This window comes from Lytechinus pictus, chromosome 12 (assembly GCF_037042905.1).
Source record: "Lytechinus pictus isolate F3 Inbred chromosome 12, Lp3.0, whole genome shotgun sequence".
NCBI classification, from domain to species: Eukaryota; Metazoa; Echinodermata; class Echinoidea; order Temnopleuroida; family Toxopneustidae; genus Lytechinus; species Lytechinus pictus.
The window spans coordinates 6,105,824-6,128,188 of NC_087256.1; the positions used below are offsets into that span (position 1 = coordinate 6,105,824).

The following is a 22,365-nucleotide window of genomic DNA, read 5'->3' on the forward strand; positions in this document are numbered from 1 at the left end:
TCTTTATTTTTCCAATTTAGATGTTGGCTCATTCCATTCTACCTGTATTTCCCGCTTTTGTTTGCCTTTGTGTCATCTTTAATTTATTTCCCTGTCATGCTAAATAGTGCATTTGTATATCGGGGAGAATTGTTTTTTCTCACAATGTTCTTCTTTCCTTCCTTTTCCCGTTTTCTTTCCGATTTCCCTTTTATGTTTTTTTTCTTAGTTTTCTTTTCCCCTTCCCCTTCCCTTTCCCCTTTCCCCCTTTCCTCTTTTCCCTTTTCCTTTAACTTTTCCTTTCTTTCTTTCTCCCCCTTTTTTCTTTTTCTCGTTTTTTTATGCAGTGTTTTTGTAATCATGATACGTACCTGTCTCGCTAAACAAACAATGCGAGCGCGAAGCGCGAGCTTAAATTGTTGTATATATTGACCCCAAACAGGGACATTTTAAGGACTTTATTTTAGAAATCCATTAAGAGTATACTTATCTCAGCATAGTCATCCATAGTGCCATCCTTTGCTGATTTTGTTAGAATTACATCTAAACACGTTAAGTTTTTTTGTAGTCATTGCAATCATTATTATCATACGCATCTCACTAATCAAATAATGTGAGCGCGAAGCGCGAGCTGAAAATTTAGGAAATTCAGACCTGAAGAAGGGCATTCTAAGGCTTGTTTGCAGGAATTCACTAAGACCGTAAGTATTTCACTAACCAAATGACGCGAGCGCGAGCTAAACATTTTTGATATTGAGGTCAGAAAAATTGACATTTTAAGGACTGATTTTAGGAATTCATGAAGAGCAGACATCTCACCAATCAAATTATGCGAACGTTAGCACGGACAGGAAATGTCTTATATTAAGACCTTAAAATAGGGCAATCACTTTAAGTAGTCATGAAAAAGAAGCAAATGTCACTACATAAAACAACAATTACTCGAATTACGAGGAAATATATTTGGTGTACAGTATATTGATTTGAAAACGGGAGGTTTTAGTATAACATAATTATATATCTCGTTAAACAGTCTATGCGAGCACCAAGAACAATGAAGACATAGGCCCTGAGCAAATAATGTTTCATAAAGTTATGAAAAAATGCTTCTTATGTAAACATAATATAATATAACATTATAATGAACAATAATTTCTTCTTTCCCCACTACTTTTCTCTTCCTTTCTCCCTCTTTTTATCCTTTTCCCCGTTTTTTTTTTGCCAGCCGATGGGGGGGGGGGGCGGCATGTGCCCCCCCCCGTAGTTACGCCACTGTTTGATACAGTACATGTATGGGAGAACTTATACAAATGCGAGAGATTATACATGTACAACAGCTTTGGCAACTCTTGTATTAAATACGGCAGAGACATTTTATCGGCATCACCAATTTTTTTCCAAAAGGGCAGGTAGCTCTGGGGAACCTTAATTTAAGCTACGCCTACCATTGTTCTCTTCATTCATTTCTTTCACATATTTAATACAAGAGTTGCCAAAGCTGTTGTACATGTTATACATATATATATATATATATATATATATATATATATATATATATATATATGACGATATTACGTTCCGCGTGTTGGACATAGAAGATCTTAATGAGGCAAAGTGGTAATGCATTGTACTTAGTTCCAACAGTTTATTTTGAATTCAAAATAAACTGTTGGAACTAAGTACAATGCATTACCACTTTGCCTCATTAATATATATATATATATATAGCAACATCTCTATGTCACAAATATTTATGACGGTCATCGTCATCGAAACTCATCAATAATTTTGTATTTGTCCTGTCTTGTCCAAGTGATTGTCTGTTCACACACTCCTGAATTCATGTTTTTTTTATACAGCAGGGGTATATATGATATAATATTTTTTGTTAATTGTAACATAGTAGGCATAAAAAGCTTGACCCCACTTGTATTCTTTTTCATTGTACAAACCTTTTTAATTTACGATTTGAATTTCATTGATCAAAGATATACTTTAATTAACTATTTATTGCAGGGAACCCATACTAACAAGCTTTGCTTTCCAGTGGGTTCCCTTTTTTCATTTCTGTATATTATATTTTTGTGTTTTGCTATACATTGTAACTTTTGTTAAATTTTGGAATGAAAAAGAATGAATGCAATCAATCAATCAATCAATCAATCAATTATTCCCATGTAAAATACTTTCTATTCAAGATATATTCGTGTCCATGCTTAATATAAGCAAATAATCACAGTTGGTGAAGGCGATGTGCAAACTATCGTGCCCCTGTTGAAAAAAAGTAATGAAAAGGTCGAAAGGCCCAGGGGTTTTCAAAGTGGGGGGCTGAGCCAAAAGTGGGGGGGGGCTGACCATGCAAAAATCACAATCAGATGGTCATTTTTACGTTTTTGTACACAGTTTTGGAAAAAAGTGGGGGGGGGGGCTGAAGCCCCCAGTCCCCCCGCTTCCGCGGCCCCTGAAGTCAACCATTACTTAATAAGGCGTCTCCAAATATGGGGACTATAATGAACTAAGACTTTTTCCGACCCCCTCCGATATTCGCCCGCATCTGACACGTCTATCTGTCCGTTTGCAATTTGAATCCACCATCAGCTTTCAGTTTCTTTTCCTGGCATGCTGCAGCCTCGGCGTCTTTGATAACGTAGAATCCATACGTTCTCGGAGGAAGAAGTATGGGCGATCCTACCGGTAGAGGGCGTGGGATGATATCTGGGAAATGGGTAAAGTTCTTCATTTGCAACACTCGGCCGTTCAGACTGATATTCCTGGTTAAAAGACAGAGAAATAGAGAATAACTTAAAATGCCATTATTCTTTTTTTTAAATACAACATGTACTCGTGGATGTTTGACGTTCTGGGTACTTACCGCGTGAGCTCGACTCAGTGAAATGTATAGCTACTAGAATGTCAATTTATGACTTTTTAACATGGGTGACGTTTATTCGAACCCCCCACATTATAATGTACATGCATAAAGAAAGTTTAGGCAAGGGCCCTTACGAAAAGGGACATTCCTACTCTTTCCGCGTACGAAGAACTGGGCACAACAACTGGCCGGTACTCGTATTTTTTTAATTTTTTTCAAAATGGTTGATGTGTGATAATTTGAATTATACTGAAATTCGCCCCCACCATGAGTGAAGAATGACCATTCGAAAATGTTTTCAATAAAGCTCATGACAATTATTCATTCATAGAAATCAAACCTGAAACTCGTTTTAGATATTCAAAGACGCCACTTTCACTGATCGAGATGAGAACATGTCTTTTGTTTTACTTAACCAATAGGGAATTTCTATTACATTATGAAGAGTTATAAATTAGGTTTATACGAGGTATTTTAGTATTTCTTTATTAGTGGGTTTTCACATCGCAACGGAGAACGGATTCAAGGACGCAGTAAATCTATTGAAAATGCCCGTAAAAATGACAAAGAACAGCTGGGAGATCTTTGTTGAAAATTGGTGAAGCGGAACCAAAGTTTCGTCCTAAGTTTCGGAGCTGACGACAAATTGCAAATATGTGGTTTGTCCAGAGTCCAGGACGAAACTGCTGATTTTGATTTAACAATTTTCGACAAAGGCTTCTTGGTGCGGAAACCCCCTATTTACTCATGCGCCAACCGGGTTCAAAATAGACTATTTCCCAAAAGATGAGGTTTTATTACTTGCTGGTGAGGATTCCTTCTGGTGCAGTCAAGAGATACTCGTCTATATTCTTTTTCATCAAATTCTCAGTTAAGCTTAAAGATGTCTCAGTGTCGTTGTACAGATTCACTGCGATGATTGTAACAGCACCGGTGGGATATGATTGGCTGCGTTTTTAATGAAAAGGTGTGGTAACTTAAAATATATTAAAAAAGGGGAACACCAAAGGGCATTTATCAGAAGATATCAATTTACATTTGAGTTATCGACAGGTGACATTTACATTCCAATGAAACAATTATTTTGCTTTAAAGATTTGTTATCATAATTTCTTTTTAACAAAGTGAAGAATTAAAAGGCGCCAGCTTACGTTGAAATTTTGTAAAAGGTGTGCCACGAATAAACCAGTTCGGTATTACCTCATGGGCAATTTTGGTCGAATGACCTTTCATTTTGTACATTATGATAGGCACATTTCAAAGCTGGGTATTATGTAAGCATGCCTTACATTGTAGGATGCAGAAATTGCATAGACCAGATGACTAGAATAGCACACAGTGAACACTCTATGAAAGTATTTGTTACGTTTTACTTTGAATGCATTAACAAGTTGCTATAACAATGTACTTGGCTAACTGTAAAATATATACCAGTCTCTAGTGGACCCATTGTTGTTTTATTGTGGATCTAATAAAAAACAAAATTCAAAAGAATATATGAATAAACAAGATATCAAAGTTGGTGCTTATCTCATTAATATTAGATATTAAACCACCGTGTCACTTTTAGGCCGAATGGCCTTTTTCTGATCATGCGCAGAATGGAACTCCGAACTGGCTTGACCCACTTGTATGATATATGAACTTTGTAAATGAAAAAAAAAAGATATGCGAAGACGCACAAGCTTTTACAAAGGTGGAATGATGCATTATGGGACATGCTGGCATTCCATGTCAGACAGATGGCGCTTTCCATCCTGTCAGAGCAGTGCCGTATCACTTTAACACTAACCAGGCCGGGTATTCTCTGGACGGGGAAAGGAATGATCAACCTTCCTCGATCGGCCGCCTATCACGATTTCGCGCGGTTAACAAATTTCGCGAAAATTGTCGAGTGGGACACCTCCCTCCCTTGCCGTTCTAGGGCTACAAACGGTATTGCATGCATGCAGGCAACCGATGGACTTTGTAAGGAATCATCTGAGAACTTCTCATCGGGTATTAACGTATTAGCAGAGGTAATTCGTGTATTTGTTGCATTTCTTTGGTTTTCGAACTGATGGTTCTCCATCTTACAAATCTTACTAATTCATGATATCAACTAAGCCAACTTGGCCCTATAGATGAATAAAAGACAAAAATATCAAGAATGTGACAAAGATGTTGAAATAAAGAAAGATGACAAGATTTACCTTACTAGCACTTTTTTGAAATACAATGGAAATTAAGCTCCTCTGAAGCTTTAGTAAAGGTTCAATAATGCGGATTATCATGATTATACCCCAGTATAATCTTATCATGTGGGCATTAACAAAGAATATTGATCTAAGATTTAAATCTAACAAACATTATAACTTAATTTTTTTTTAAACCGTCGTTTTTTTTGGTTAAAATTTGCTTTAGTTTCATTTTTGCTGAGTAACGGTAAATACCGTCCCACTTGTAGTGACCCCGATGGGCCTGGGGAAACTAACCTATATGTATTGGGGGTTGGGATAGCGGAGATGCAATTGGTAGTGCAATCGATGGCCCCTCATAGCTTGAAATTTACTTTCACTTAACTCAAATTTGCATTACCGGGAGCCGTTTTTTGTGAGCTACCAACATGACCAAGCTGTCAATAGGCGTACCTTAGGCAGAACAAATTTGAACAGATAGAGAGACATTAATCAAATAAAAAATGTTGAAAATTTCATCCCAATCTGATAAGGAGTATGTTGCGTTCTTTCGGTGAAATATTTGTTAAATTTCGTTTTCCAACGTGTAAGATAATCATTGCTTAAACTTATTTTTGTTAACAATGAGGCATTTTAAATAAACATGCATGAAAATCTGAAGAAAAAAATGATTTCATTTTGTAATATAATAAGAAAATAGAAAGTGGGGATATGGCATCTATAATTGCATATATTCATGAAAGTAAGTACATGTATATATTTTTCACAATATATTGTTAATTTTAAAAGTTAAACAACTGATTCATTTTTTTTTCAAATCACATTTTAATACAATTTCATCATTTTGATTTTGTAGATGCATTCTATTTAGCTAGATATCATTACTATATTACCATTAAGCGCGGAGCGTCCCTTTCAGTGGTGTAACTACGGGGGGGCATGGGGGGGCACGTGCCCCCCCAATCGGCTGACCAAAAAAAAAAAAAAAAAAAAAAAACGGGGAAAAGGAGAAAAAGAGGGAGAAAGGAAAAGAAACGAAGTGGGAAAGAAGACATTATTGTTCATTATAATGTTATATTATATCATAATTATGTTATGTTATATTATATTACATAAGAAACATTTTTTTCATAACTTTATGAAACATAATTTGCTCAGGGCCTATGTCCTCATTGTTCCTGGTGCTCGCATTGTCTGTTTACCGAGATATATAATCCTGTTATACTAAAACCTCCCGTTTTCAAGTCAATATACACCAAACTGCCAAATATATTTCCTCGCACTTCGAGTTATTGTTTTATGTACAATAATATGCTTCTTTTTCATGACTACTTAAAGTGATTGCCCCATTTTAAGGTCTTGATATAAAACATTTCCTGTCCGTGCTTACGTTCGCAGTAGTGGATTGGTGAAATATGTCTGCTCTCCATGGATTCCTAGAATCAGTCCTTAAATGTCCCTCTTTCTAATCTGAATATCAAAAATTTTCAGCTCGCGCTTCGCGCTCGCATCATTTGGTTAGTGAACTACGTATGGTCTTCGTGAATTTCTACAAACAAGCCTTAAAATGCCCCTCTTCAGGTCTGAATTTCCTAAATTTTCAGCTCGCGCTTCGCGCTCGCAAGATTTGATAAGTGAGATGGGTATGTTAATCATGATTACAAGTGCTTTATGTGCATGTTTAGATGTAATTCTAACAAAATCAGCAAGCGCTTATTGGCAATCGCATTAGATGACTATGGTGAGATGTGTATACTCTTAATGCATTCCTAAAATATAGTCCTTAAAATCTTCCCGTTTTGGGTCAATATTTACAAATATTTCAGCTCGCGCTTCGCGCTCGCATTATTTAGCGAGACAGGTACATATCATGATTACAAGAGATTGATTATAATTTCCCTTTTTAGGTCTAAATATCAAAATTTTTAAGCTCGCGCTTCGCGCTCGCATTATTTGACCAGTGAGAGACATATCCGTTTAATGGCACTGTCCTTAAAATGTCTCTATTAGGTATACCTGGCAGCTGGGCGCGCTTTGCGCGCTCACTTAGTGACTCAAAACTTTTGCTGGTGCCCCCCCAATGCCGTGACCCACGCTACGCCACTGGTCCCTTTAATAAGATAATCAGTGATATTAGACTTAACAGTACGATAAACCCTACTTACGATGTCTTTGTACAATGAGCGAATACGTAGACGAAAGACCTGTTGTTTTCGTTACCTCTCGTTTCATCATTGGATCCGTCAATTTCATATGATACAGATAAAATGTGAGTGTCGAGAAGTCGTTTGTGAAGAAAGCAAACCCAATAGAGCTGATCGAACACAAATATATGAAAAAACAAGAATTAAAGAAAATAACGAAAAGAAACGAATGAAAGAACTTTAGGTCTTATCTAAAAAAATAAAATCCCCGAACGGATCCGTGTTTTGTTCATGAAAAGAAAAAGCCACCCAGAAGAAAAATTGAATTCGCTCACTTTCAAGATATGAGGTTATACGTTGATTTACCTGAAACGGACAATGCAATAAAAAGATAAATAAATAAACAAATAAATATGTAAATAAATAAATGGATTAATCAATAATTAATGCGTAAGGTCTAGTTCACTGATAAACCATGATAAGACAAGGGCTGGGCAAATTCTATGGAAAATGCGAATCACAATATCATTTTCCCATTATTTATTTCATGATTAATTCAAAGAGCTGATTACGCAGCAGTCTGTGGAAAAGATAATGTAAACGCAAACCCTCTTATTCCCATTAGAGATAAAGTCATAATTGCACTTCATGAATTAAACAAAAAAATACAGAAAATAATGAAGAGACTTACTGGTGTGGGTGCGTAGTGGTCGGAAATAGGTTTCAGCAAGGAGTAATCGGCATTGAATAAGTTCCAGTATATAAACACCGACACCCCCATTTCAGCTGCCAGCCCCAGGTTATGAAGTAGGCTGAAAATAAGATTAAAGGACAAGTCCACCCAAACAAAAACTTGATTTTAATAAAAAGAGAAAAATCCAACAAGCATACCGCTGAAAATTTCATCAAAATCGGATTTAAAATAAGAAAGTTATGACATTTTTAAGTTTCGCTTCATTTCACAAAACAGTTATATGCACATCTCAGTTGGTATGCAAATGAGGGAACTGATGACATCACTCACTCACTATTTCTTTTGTATTTTATCATATGAAATATGAAATATTCAAATTTTCTCCCCATTGTCATGTGAAACAAAGTTTTATTTCCCCCTGAACATGTGGAATTACCATTGTTTAACATTTTATGGTTCAGTCAAGTTTGTCCTTATTGTCAAACCTGTAAAAATTGAAATATTGTATAATTCAAACAACAAAAAACAAAAGAAATAGTGAGTGAGCGACATCATCGACTCTCTCATTTGCATGTAACTGACTCGTTTATATAACTATTTTGTGAAAAATAAGCGAAACTTTAAAAATTGAAATATTGTATAATTCAAACAACAAAAAACAAAAGAAATAGTGAGTGAGCGACATCATCGACTCTCTCATTTGCATGTAACTGACTCGTTTATATAACTATTTTGTGAAAAATAAGCTAAACTTTAAAATTTCATAACTTTCTTATTTTACATCCAATTTTGATGAAATTTTCAGCATTATGCTCGTCTGATTTTTCTCTATCGATACAAATCAACATTTTTCTGAGTTTGACTTGACCATTAATTATTAGAAAGTTAATGTATAGGCCTATAGCTAGTCCCCAACTAACATTCGCTCAAATATTGATAGCCCACAGTTCAAATGCACATCGACATGGTCCAAAGTTACTCGACATTCCATTGTTCAAAGTTTGAATTAGCATGCAACTTACGTAAATCCAGTCCGACCAGGGGGGGGGGGGGTGATATCAATATATTGACCTGAAAATTAAAAATTTGGGGGATACCCCCACACTAAGGTCTATGCACAAGGGCATATATAACCGTGTACATAATACTACCATTATTCAGTTAAAGGCCTATGACGATTTTTGTTCGATTGCTATATTGGATTTGAATTGTTGTGATATAAAGTGATGCATTACAGTTAATAACAATATGCGAGCGGGCGAAGCGAGCGAGCAAATTTTCAGCATTTGAAAGACAAAATGTTGTCAAAAAACCTCTTACAAGTGGTGTGTAATTATCACATCAAGGGCAATGCATACGCATGTATATACTATAAATGTGTAAATTATACTACCATCTTTCAGTTAAAGACATGGTCCGGGCTGAAAATATTTATATCTGAATAAATAGAGTAAATTCACAAATCAAAATACTGAAAATTTCATCAAAATCGGATAACAAATAAGGAAGTTATTGAATTTTAAAGTTTATGAATATTTTGTGAAAACAGTCATATGCTCATCGTCATGAATATTCATTAGGTGGGCTGATGATGTCACATCCACGCTTTCCTTTTTCTTATGTTATTACATGAAATCACAATTGTTTCATTTTTTCATACATGTGTGAATGATGTGTCTCCATTATGATGAAATAAATTGCAGCAATAAATAACTAATGCACTTAATCAGTTATCAATCCAATTGTTTTAGTTCTTGGTAGAAAGTTTTTTAATAAACCTAATTTCATATAATAAAATACAAAAGAACCAGTTGGGATATGACATCATCAGTCCACCTATAATGAATATTCATGAAGACATGCCTAGAACTGTTTCAGCGGAATAATGCAAATCTTTAAAATTCAATAACTTCGTTATTTGATATCCAATTTTGATCAAATTTTCACCATTTTGCTTTGTGAATTTTACCTTATTTATCGAGATATAAATATTTCAGCCTGGATTATCCCTTTAAGGGCCTATCACGATTTTTACAATTATGGGAGCGAGTACATTTTCAGAAGTTGGAAGACAAAATGGGGTCCAAAAACTTGATTAAAATCATGATTATCAGGATTAAGGGTACTTTATGAAATGATTACAGGCCATCACAAGCCACAATATACACTTGTCTTAAAAAACGTGGAAGTAGCACAAGGATGCAAATTAAAAGGAAAACATTGCAGAAAAGAAAGATTTTGAATAATCGTTAGTTTATACCGGGAGATGATGCAACATTCAAAATTTTGAGCAACATTAATGTTTGGATATTGTAATGGAATTAATGTGATTTTCAAATCATATTAATTTCAATTATAGGAGACTTTAAAAAGTCTCCTTTAAACCAATGAAATTGTAAAGTGCGTGGGAATATTGCTGTCCTAAGTTGCCTCTGCGTTTCATTAACTGCATTGATTTGGTTAATGTCATCAGTAACTAATCGTACACTTAACCTGAAGAATATGGTATGCCGATATTTTTTTGTAGAAATTATCTCCCGCTTCCACAAAGATGATACTATAATGACCCCCACATTCAAAGATATAACCATGTATATTTAAAAGAAATTGATATCATACAATTCATAAATGTACGTAGCATAACCATACTCTCATGATGCAGGGGATATAACATTTGAAATAAATTAAACGTAGGGATTTGTTATGGCCAAAATCGTGTAACATATTGATCGCGGGAGTGGAGCGACCGGGCGAGAAATTTCGCATTTTTAGGATCCGAAATTGGGAAATTTAAGCACTTGACCGCATTTAAAGATGAATGCAAACATTGAAAATATTATTAATCATTTGATGATTAAATAATAGAGTTTCTGTATTGCAAAGTATGGGGGATGAATTATACATGCCATTCCCCTATCCGAAAAGTGTGGGGGGATATATTCCACATTCACCACCCCCTCCCGGGGATTTGCACCCTTATAACATGCACCACCAACATTTATTATTCTTGGTCGAAAATAGAGAGTTTTCGCATCGCGACGCAGAACAGATTCAAGAACAGAGGCGGTGGAACCGGGGGGAGGCAAGTTCCCCAAAAAAAAATTCCCCGTAGGAAAAAAAAAACTTTTCAAAATGTAAACTGCCTTTTTTCAAAATGAAATGTGCCCTTTTTCACACAATACATTTTAGGTTAGAAAATCACAACCTAATTACTACAAAATGCACAACTTCTTCACACAGATGATAATCTCATGGTGAAAATATCCGTTTGCACCAAAATGCCCTTTTTGGCATATAAGTGCCCTTATTTGGCTTTGCCCCCCCCCCCAACGAAAACACGTTCCAACGCCGCTGTTCAAAAAGACAGTAAATGTATTGAAAATGCCCGTCAAAATGACAAAAGATCAACTGGGAGGTTTTTGTCAAAAATTGGTGAACCGGAACCAAAGTTTCTTTCTATATACCTCGGTCACATGTGCTCTACGCCGGCCGTACGGCGAGTCGAAAACAGCCGTTTTATTCATTTTTATTCAAACCACCTATGTGTTACTGGTACACAAATGTTAAAACGGTTGTTTTCGACTCGCCGTACGGCTGCCGTAGAGCATTTGTGACCGAGATATAAGTTTCGAAGCTGACGAAAAATTGCAAATATGTGGTTTGTCCAGAGCCCAGGACGAAACTGCTGTTTTGATTCACAAATTTTCGACAAAGACTTCTTGGTTGCTCTTTTTTATGAACGGTATTCGACAATACATTTGCTAAGTTTTGCTCGCAGTGCGAAGTTTCCCTATTAGCGTTGGCGTTAAAGCATTATTGGAATTCACGCGTAACTGGTTACCTGAATTAAAAAAAAAGAAAAAAGAAACAGGTGCTTACGGAAAACCGGCGACATATCGATTTGAAACACCCTCCAAACCGCCACCAGACACCGTGGAAGTCTCGCCTAACCATTTTTCTCGGGAGCCCGTCGGCATGGAATCTCTCATGGTCTGACGAAACTTCTCGAGCTCGCATCTTGTTCTCAAGAGGATATCTGGATCGGTGAAATTATCGACGGAAGTGCTGTTATCAGGGTCAATATTGTAGAAATGAACAGTGGTTGCATTGATCGCATCACCAGCGTGCTTAAGGAACCTGTGTGAAATAACAAGGATCAACATTGCATTCACTTTGGATATTAAAAGAAAAAATGTATTCAAACCACATTTCACTTCAAAGAATGTCCCAACTGGACCCACATAGAGCCATAGTGCATGTGATATGGCAAAATCGCATACCTACAATATGCCGATAAAAAGTTCGTGAAGACACTTGTATCCTCTTTTGTTTAGTGAATTTTCCCATGTATTTGGCTGTACATGGAAGTGTCGTCATCACAGCCAACCAGAGTCCTCAAAATTACATCATGGCCCTGGGAAGCGGGGGTGTCCAATAAAAAAATCGTTCTCAGGGCCCTTAATTATATCATACAGGTTTTAAGAGATTTCCAAAAATAAGGTGTTCAATGCTATGCTGAGCAGAGCATAGCATTTTCTACATGGGTCTTGTCTGCTAATTGACAGTATCAGAAGATTGACCTAGGCCTATATCTTTTTGTAATTTCAATGGACTAATTCTTCATATACGGTTTAAGTCGATTTTGTAAATACTGGTATGTATTATGAGTTTATTGAACCGACCTTCGTAGATAGTCGCTCGAACTTGGTGAAAACTCTGATTTAGTGATGCAGTCCCGTATTGGAAGATGGTCCATGTCCGGTCCTACCAACTCGTTGCTATACCTGTACCTATCCTCAGACAAGATGGCTCGGAGTGTGATGAAGTCCTTGGCTAACTGACGAGCTATTATCGTCTTCTTGTAAATTTTTCTGAAGCGTTTCGGTTCTACGGAGGCAATATTGAACGATAGATATGATTTTGCATAATTATAAAGATGAAAGTGTTTTGGGGAGACATAGGGGACATTTTGATAAATCTCACCGTAATTCCAGTTGTTGTTGTTGTTGTTGTTGCTTTAGTTGTTCATTGCTTCTTATTCTCCTCGATCTTGTTCTCCTTCGTTTCGATCTCATTTAATGATATCACCAAACACCCAATCATCTACTTTTTTAAACAATCAACCATATCAACACCACCACTAACACCGCAACCACAACTAAACCATCACCATCACCGCCACCACCATCATCACCATCATCATCACCATCACAACCACCACCACCACCATCATCACTATCATCACTATCATCACCACCATCATCACCACCACTATCATCACCACCACCACCACCATCATCACTATCATCACCACCATCATCACCACCACTATCACCACCACCTCCATCATCACTATCATCACCACCATCATCACCATCATCACCACCATCATCACCATCATCACCACCATCATCACTATCATCACCACCATCATCACCATCACAACCACCATCACCGTCACTACCACCACCACGAATAACGACTTTACCATGATTACTGTATAGTACACGAGTCCGATTTCGAAAGGGGGTAGAGCATAAACAAAATAAGATCTCAATTAGATGGTAAATTTTTACATTTTTTTACACGTTTAACTAAAGAAAGTATAGGAGTTTGCTCCCTGGTTCCGGTGCTCCCGAGTATTACCTCCGCTATATCACCACCAGTTTAGTGTCCAAGAAGACAGGTTATCTTACCGTTTCCCAATTCCCAGATAACACGATATCCAAGGTTGGCATTGAAATCTAGGAGTTCTTTAGCGTTAGTCGGGTCCCAGGCATTTCCTTTCCTCAAATCCAAGTTCAAAGTGAATGCAAGATCCACTTTGCTCTTTAAGCAAAATTCGTTTAGATTCCTCCACTGTTCCCCTGAAAATCATTGAATATTTACATCATTATTGTGAAAATCTGTGTGTGACAATGTACTATTTTGCAAATGTATATAGTACTTAAAGGGGAAGTTCACCCTGACAAAAAGTTTATTATAAAAAATAGAATGAAAAAATAATAAGTAATATTTCCGAAGGTTTGAGAAAAGTCCATCAAAGAATAAAAAGTTATTATAATTTTAATTGTTTGATTTGTGACGTCACTACATGCGAGCAGTTTTCCTACATATCGAATGGTAAAAAAATCAATGAAATGTCATTTTCTCAGAGAATTGAAAATGGTTTTTACTGTACATTTATTATATCCATAGACGTATCATTTTCCAACCGTACCTGAAAAAAGGAAAACAAAAATAGATCTTCGCGAACCATCAAACACTGAAATTAATGCATTTTATATTACAGAACATGGGGCAGCTGCTCGTATATGACGTCACAAACCCAAATCTCTAAATTCTAATAAGTTTTTTATTATTTGATGGATATCCATCAAACCTTCACCAATATTTTGAATGATTTTTTTGCTATTTTTACAACAAACTTTTTTTTCAGGGTGAACATCCCCTTTAATTCGACAAGTGATGAACATTTGCAGCAATAAATGCAATGTGGGCAAAAAAATAATAATAATGATAGATCGTATCACATATCCTACTCGGGTGTTCTCATTCATTGACATACGGTGGATTTAAGAACAAAATAATGCATTGTCAAACTTTGTAATTGGAGAAACGGAAAAGGCAGCTTCATCCTGGATCCAAGGTGAATAATGCATTAAAATAAAAAATAGACAATGGTAAAGCCTTTACATGCTGCTACCGTCCTTTAATTATCGACGGTGTCTTAAAGGAGAAATTCACCCTGACAAAAAGTTTATTGTAAAAAGAAACAGAAAAATACCGGTGAAGCCAATTTGAGGAAAACCTATCCAAAAATTATTAAAAGTTTAACCGGTTTGATTTGTGACGTCATATGCGACCAGTATTCTATGTAACGTGAATTAGGAAAATGTCTATTAAATGTAATTTTCTAAAAAAATGTATTTTTGTACCCTAAGTATATCAACGGACAAATCATTTCGCACCCCCGAAAGAAAAAAGATATTTCAGTCCTAATGAACCATTAAAAACATTGAAAATCATGCATTGTGCATTTATAAGGGACAGCTGCTCGTATGTTATGTTACAAATCAAAAACTTAACGTTATAATAACTTTCTAAATCTTTGATTGATTTTTTCTTAAACTGTCACCAGTATTTGTCATTACTTTCGTCTGGTATTTTTACAACAACCTTTTCGTCAGGGTGAATTTCCCCTTTATTTGACGTCTTCTTGACAATACTGTACATCCCTCTCTAGATCTTGCTAAACGAAAACTCCTATTTCCCTTTCCATTGGTTTACTTTGTTATGTTGCTATTATGAAAGATGTTTCATTCTTTCAAGAAAAATACATTTCTTTCTAATTTAGAGAAGTAAAAAAGGGGGAAATGGTCATTATCAAGTCATCGCTTTTTTGCCCTATATTCATGGGCTGTGATCCTGGGGACCTACCTGTAAGAAAATGATTTACATTTATCCAGGGATGAGGGATGGTGTTGGAAGAACCATTTAGAGCAAATATTACCTCATCTCCCGACCTTCCTCCGACACGTACAATAGCAGGAGAAAGTCCTCGTAACAACGTTTGGAGGATGACTGACCTGAAGCCATGAAAACGATAGATTTCATTCCCGAGAGTTTGTTTTACAATAATGTGTAACTTTAAATTATCTAGACTGAGATCGCATTGACCCTATCGGACAAGATGCGTTGATACTGTCGGACAGGAGCAAAAACCGTTTTGATTTAAGTGACCTGCAATAAAACTTTTGGGATAAAGAATAAGAGGAGATAGAAAGATAGTTTCTTTCCAAACAATAGCAGTTGAAGGCAACTTATTTCGCATTATCATAATGACTGTTTATCCATGGAGCGTCCTAGACCTACAGGGTTTGGTTCTTTTCCTGTCAGCATTTTGATGGCATTTTGAATTTCGATACGTTATTAAGGCATGTACAACTTTTTTGAAGTTTTAAAGAGAACGAAGAATGAAAACAATTTTAATTTACCTTTCATGGTACAATTATCTTTCCAAACAATAAATTTATATTGATTATATAGCTAACATAATAAGGAAATACGTGTGGTCGTGTGGTTAGAGTTTTGGACTCATGATCGTAAGGTTGTGATTTCGAATCCCCGCTCTGCCATCGTCTCATTTTGATTTTTTTTTTAGTGCAAAAAGAGTAATTTTGTCGTCTATTTACAAGGTCAGCCACTATGCCGGACTAACTTAGACGTAAAATGTTTCCAATGCAATTGGTTATATACCCATTGCGCTATACAAGCAACAGACTATCCTGCCGAATTCCTACGGAAGTCACATCTATATATATATAAACCCCTCAAAAAAAGTTTGGAAATCTGAGTTCGATCGATAATTCCTCCTCGGTTTTAGTGAATATTAATGTGTGATTGGTACCTATTAATGAACAGATCAGTTAATTCTCTTTAAAATGATAGAGATCTGCATGTGAGATAACATGATTTGAGTCGTGGTTTGAAATACCCATGCATGTTTGTTTGTCTGTTGCTTGTGCAGAGGTGTGTTTGATTCTATGTAATGTCGATGTTAACGTGCATGAAAACAAAATAAATCGCTGAGAAACTCACTCAACACCACGGGAAAAAAAGAACAGTGACTTCCAATATTGAGTCTTTTTGCAACCTTTGAATTATGAACTTGCCCCACATTTCAAGGTCCAGCACCTCCATGTAAATCATACTCATATCATGTATGGTATCATTTTAAAGACAATTAAATGATCTTTTCAATGATATCAAATATGCATTGCATAACTTTGGAAGTTGGGAGAAATTAGTGGCCAAACGCAGATTTCCAAACTTTTTTTGAGAAGTTTATATATATATTCTCTTCATCCATTTCTTTCACATATTTAAATAAAAGAGTTGCCAAAGCTGTTGTACATGTATAACTTCACACACACACACACACATATGTATACATAATTTTGTGAAAGAAATAGATTAAGAGTACAATGGTAGGCGTAGCTTAAATCATGGTTCCCCAGAGCTATCTGCCCTTTGGAAAAATTGGTAATGCCGAAAAAATGTCTCTGCCGGGAATCGAACCCGGGCCCCGAGCTTTGAACGCCGGTGCCAATCTCACACACACACACACATATATATATATATGTATATATATAAGAAATAGTCTACTTCGGCATATGGAATAAAATAATCACAAATAGTTTAGAAAATGCCGTAGAAATAAAATCGTAGATTTTAAAAGTAGCATAGCTATAAAAATGAAAGATAAAGCCACACTCTTCGTCAGTGCCCAAGATTGGACAAAAACAAGAGAATTCAAAATCCGTTTCTGAAACAGTCGTGAAAAACACGTCTGTTCATGGACATTCCATGAGCAGACGTGTTCTTTTCATTGGTTTGTCATTCTTTTCATTCTGACACAGTCTTTTTGCCATCGAGGTCTCCTTTTTTTCGAGAAAAGGGGGTGTAAAATAATAAATTCTTCATCCCCTGGCAAAATCTTCGTTTCGCGTAAGCATGGTAAGGTCCCATTATTTAAAAGCCGTATGAAGGATTCGGCAAGAGATCGAACCTATAACCTTCCGATCACGAGGGAAGCACTGCACCACTGAGCCATCATTAATAATGTCGGTCTAACTTACTTTGGATCGAAACCCTGCATATGGAATTTCTTTGTGACGGAGCTCGCACCGAAACCTGTTGAAAGGTATCGGCGATCAACGATGTGTATCGCCTTACTAGTGTTAATCGATACGGAGTAATGCTGCGTTGAGTTTGGGTAGGACACACTGCATTGAAAACATGATACAAACAGGCAAGAGCTTTAATATTGAGATGTTTATGATATTAATAATAACAACAATAACAACAACGATAATAATAGTAATAATAACAACAATAATAACAAGAATAATTATAATAATAATGGTATATTAACCCAGGATAGCCACTTCAGTCCAAAAACTGTTCTCACAGCGAGCCCAGCAATTATTACCCCGGCTTAGCTGGGCTGCCTTGGCGCTCGAGCATTCGAGGAATTTAATTATACCGTGTACCCATTAACATCACCTGGGTTGAGTGCAGCACAATGTGGGCAAATTTCTTGCTGAAAAAAACACAACATGGCTTGGAATCGAACCGACGTCCCTCGGATCGAAAGACGAGAGTCATAACCACTTTACCACGACGAAACCATGTTCCAGATTTGTAATTTCACATACAAACAGAGAAATGGGGAAAGGGTATATTGGCTATCTGAATAATGAGAAGTAATTTATTTAACAGTAACAAAGAAGGAGCTGAGCTCCCGGGGGTTGGGGGCACACGGATTTGGAAAGGTTAGGGATGTGCGCCACAAAATGTGAAGCCCTATACATGAAGTTGCTTAAGGGGTTCGATAACTAGATGATTATAATATAGAGTACCGAAGTGTGATGTCACTGCCATGACAACGAACCGGCTGGTTCTAAACAGAGTCGCAGCTGACGATCGTCTATACATATTTGCATTTGCCAAAATTACCATAATTCTGAGGTTGCAAGCAATGAAATTCCGTTAGCAGCCATTTTCTCCTATGAGAAACACGCCCGGGTTCATTTGTTTAGAACCAGGCCGCCATGACACCATGGCAACTGACGTCATCATTGCTGAGGCCATTCATGAAGAAGATGTGTCCCGAGTAATGGGTCTCTATTACCTTCTACGTTCATGCTTTCACAGAACATGACCTCCATACGTGTCATGTGTTGCGAGATATTCCCTTAACATAATTATAAATATTTATAAAACAGGACCCGGATCCTTGCCCACGAAAGTAATTGACCGGATGCGGGGGAGATAAATAAAAAATTAAAATGATGCCCCCCGCAGCTAGTCAAGAATGATGAGATGAATAAGGACTAAAACTTTTCTTTAAAGATAGCGTACATATAGGCATATTCAGCAAGACTTACATGTCCTGTTGTAGAAATTTGTCATTTTCGTCTGTGGCGGGGTGGACAGGTTGGTGGTTCTTGAGTGGATCGGTGTGGCCAGTTTGCACCAGTGCAGCTTGAGAAGCATTCACATTACACATGAAACCAAAATACCAGCAAAATAACGTTGTTATTGGCGCCATATTTGCGTTCATTCATGGGCATTGGGCTTAGAAATACAAGGGAACTATTCGGTTGGTAAATTTAACAGCGGTATAACCAGGAAACAAACGGACTTCGACCTACGGAAGGAAACCACCGGTGGCTATAGTAGCCAGGATGCTCCTAGAGAGTAAAAATTTATGCTTACTCTCCACGGAGCCTGGAATTGCTTCCATTCATCTGCGTGTACCGCCCAAAAACCTGAAGCTTTCGCCCCCGAGCTTTCTACTTTCCTTCTAAAAGATCTAGCCCTAAATCGTGTACATGGGTCACAACTTTATTTCCGACATTTCTGCTATATTGATTTCATTTTTAAACAAGAATTCATTCAAAAAACAAGAAAAATGTTATGAAAAGACGGGAAAAACTTGCCACCGTGTTTACGTCGCCATCTTGATTTCATTGTCTTTCAATAAGCCAGTTCACGGTTAGCTCATGATCAACTTTTCTCAAATGACCTTTGTGATTTTTCATTAGGATAAGCACTATCATTTTCAAATGTAGATGTTGCGTAAGCTTTACCGGTAGAGTATTCAAATTCTAAGAACAAAAGGCATTGTATAGACCAGGTGACTAGAATAGTACATCAGGGATAAAGTTTGGAAATCTGTTTTATTGTCTGCCTTTGGCACATTTAAGTATTGTTTAGGCTACTGTCAAATACCAGTGATTATGAAGGCTCTATTTATAACTCTTCAGCTTGGATGTGATCAAATGAATATTTTGAAAGGAATACATGAATAATCATCAAATCACAAATGCCTATGTCAGTGAATTTGAAAGCCACCTTCATGGTTTATCTCAAATGACCTTTTTCTGCTCGCAGTTTACAACCGTGAACAGGCTTATTGGCGACAGCACGCAAACCGTTGAGAGTAAGCATACGTTAGTAAATGATTTTTACTCTCTAGGAGCCTCCTGGATAGGCTTTAGTAGGTTCGTCGACCTTTTCGGACCAAGAAAATATTTCGTGTGGTATCAATCTACAACTCTATGCTAAAGGGGGGGGGGGGTTGATAGGGTTACTCCACGGTTCATATACCCCCATCATAACATGGGTATGGTTATAGAGTAGCGAAGCGATGGCGTCAGTTTCCATGGTGTCATGGCGGCCTGATTCTAAACAAATGAACCCGCCGAATGAAAGCGTGTGTTTCTCATAGGACAAAATGGCTGCTATAGGAATGTTATCGCTTGCAACCTAATTTTCAGACGAGCCAATGTGTAAAGACGATCGTCAGCTGCGACTCTGTTTAGAACCAGCCCCCATGACACCCTGGCAACTGATGTCACACTTCGATACTCTATTGTTCAGATCAGTTCAGACCATTTCAGCCATTTCTGGATTTAACAGCAAATCCATTCAACCGAAGGCTCCGTCACATATTCAGAACTTCAAGCACATTCGGCTGGAATGAAAGGACTGTTGTTCGACCGCTTTTAAGTCACCCCCCCCCCCATTCCCGCTGTTCAGCTCTCACAATGCGTTCAGCATCTTTCGAATGCAGCTGGAATATTGTAAGAATATACAATGCAGTAAGATTGTACTTTCAATAATATAAGGTTTAAATAGAGAAACTTCTTGGTTCGATATTCTTTTCACTTCGAATGCACCTAAAAAAAACCTGAACATTATGGACGGCCACACTGCAGAATTGGCCTTATATTTCAAATTCACACAGAATTAATGCATTCAGAATTTTCAGAATGCACCTCGAATTTCCAAAAAAAAAATCTTCAATACGAATTTTTTGCAACTCATTTCGATTCGCCTGGTAATCAAATTTAAATCAAGGTAAATTAGACCCCCCCCCCATTATTGTTTTTCACTGCCGATTCTGCTTGATTCCATCTGAAAACGCAAAAACATTTCGTGCAGCCAAAAATTTATCTTCCTCTCCCTTTCTTTCTCTCTCTTTCTATCTCTCCTTTAACTAGACTTAATATTTAAAGTAAAAAGAGATAAATGCGCAAAAGTTCATTCTCTCCCATATTGGGATTCGATTCCTTAATCTTAACTTAAGCGCATTGTTGCTACCATGACGCTGCATGAGTCGTCAATCCCTTTATTACTTTGCGATAGTGTTCATGAACATTCATGATGCGTAGTTTTGCCGGAATAAACCCCATACCGACACAGGGGGAAAATGCAGGACAAAATCTAGCACCCATGGCAATCAAGGAATACAAACGCTGAAATGGAGTTTGGAGTCATCCATGATAATTTTATCCCATAAAATCCATTTTCGTGGTCCAACTCAAAGGCGTGAAGCCCAGCGGCGTAGCAGGGGTCGGTGGCCAGGGGGGCAAGAGCCAAAAATTTCCCGGTCATATCATGATGGAACAGGCAATGGCGTCGTCATAAGGCAAAAATTTTGAGGGGGCGATATGGCGTATCGGGCAAATTTATATATAAAAGCGAGCGAGCGAAGCGAGCAAAATTTTTTTACATTTTTATATTGCAAAAATCCAATTTTGTGATAGATTTTGACATAATGTTTAAAAAAAGATATCATATTCACCCTCCTCTCTTTCCTTTTTTCTCTCTTTTTTTGTACGCCATGCACGGTGAACAGGATTTTTGCTATGATTGTGAGCATCAGGGCGAAGCTCTATATGCTCGAGGGGGCCGAGTATGGCGCTTCTGGCAAGAAGTAGCTTAATATAGGTCCCGAGCGAGCGAAGTGAGCGAGATAAAAAAAAATCACCTTTTCATGAGAATCTAACATGAAGATAGATTTTAACGTGATATTAAAAAAAAATATAATACACTTTCCTTTCTTTCTTCATTTTTTTTTTGGTTGTAGAAATTTTGGGGGACATGGTCCAAACTCATCCATATAACAGTGCTTTATGGGTGGGGTCCAGGGCAGAGCCCCGGAACCTCTTGATATCAAAGCCATTTTAAACCTTACAGATGGTCATTTATTTTAATCGAATTGCGTGTATATTTATATAGCTAAAACACAACACATAAATTCAATGCAGTTGTGTATCGTATTTATCCAAATATTGTGAGGGGCACACCATAGCAAATATGGGAAAATTTGTAAAAAGTTGCCAGGGAGCGAAGCGAGCCAGAAATATAAAATGGCCTGTTAAAATGAAATTCTAATTATGTGATAGATTTTTACATCATTATAGCAAATATCATGTCATATATTTTTTTCATTCATCTCATTTCGCTGCCTCCTTTATTTTCTTTTATTTCCCCTTGGCTGTGGAACCACCCCCGGTACGCCAGTGCTTCAACGTACAGCTTAATGCAGGAAGGGTCCATATAGGGGCTCGTTATAGAACCCATTAAAGGTTACATATGAAGAGCCCCCACTGCACGGGGTCTTGACTCTTGGACAGAGCCTTT

The 22,365-nt window shown here is 37.1% G+C and overlaps 1 protein-coding gene across 3 annotated transcripts; it reads right to left on the reverse strand.

Annotated features, from left to right (window-relative positions):
• Positions 1-1,554: 1,554 nt before the first annotated feature.
• On the reverse strand, positions 1,555-19,075 carry LOC135156178 (heparanase-like). Of its 3 annotated transcripts, XM_064107811.1 has the most exons (10): positions 18,819-19,075; positions 17,508-17,654; positions 15,307-15,455; positions 13,563-13,733; positions 12,549-12,753; positions 11,746-12,003; positions 7,864-7,984; positions 7,194-7,342; positions 3,653-3,799; positions 1,555-2,750 (listed from the first exon to the last, which is right to left on the reverse strand). In XM_064107811.1, the coding sequence occupies exons 1-10, from the start codon at positions 18,992-18,994 to the stop codon at positions 2,543-2,545; spliced, it is 1,731 nt and encodes a 576-aa protein (XP_063963881.1). In that variant the 5' UTR covers positions 18,995-19,075; the 3' UTR covers positions 1,555-2,542. The 3 variants fall into 3 exon arrangements, with proteins under 3 accessions (XP_063963881.1, XP_063963882.1, XP_063963883.1); XM_064107812.1 differs by lacking the exon at positions 3,653-3,799 and having other exon boundaries at positions 1,920-2,750; positions 18,819-19,039; XM_064107813.1 differs by lacking the exon at positions 15,307-15,455 and having other exon boundaries at positions 2,471-2,750; positions 18,819-19,027.
• Between the last annotated feature and the right edge of the window lie 3,290 nt (positions 19,076-22,365).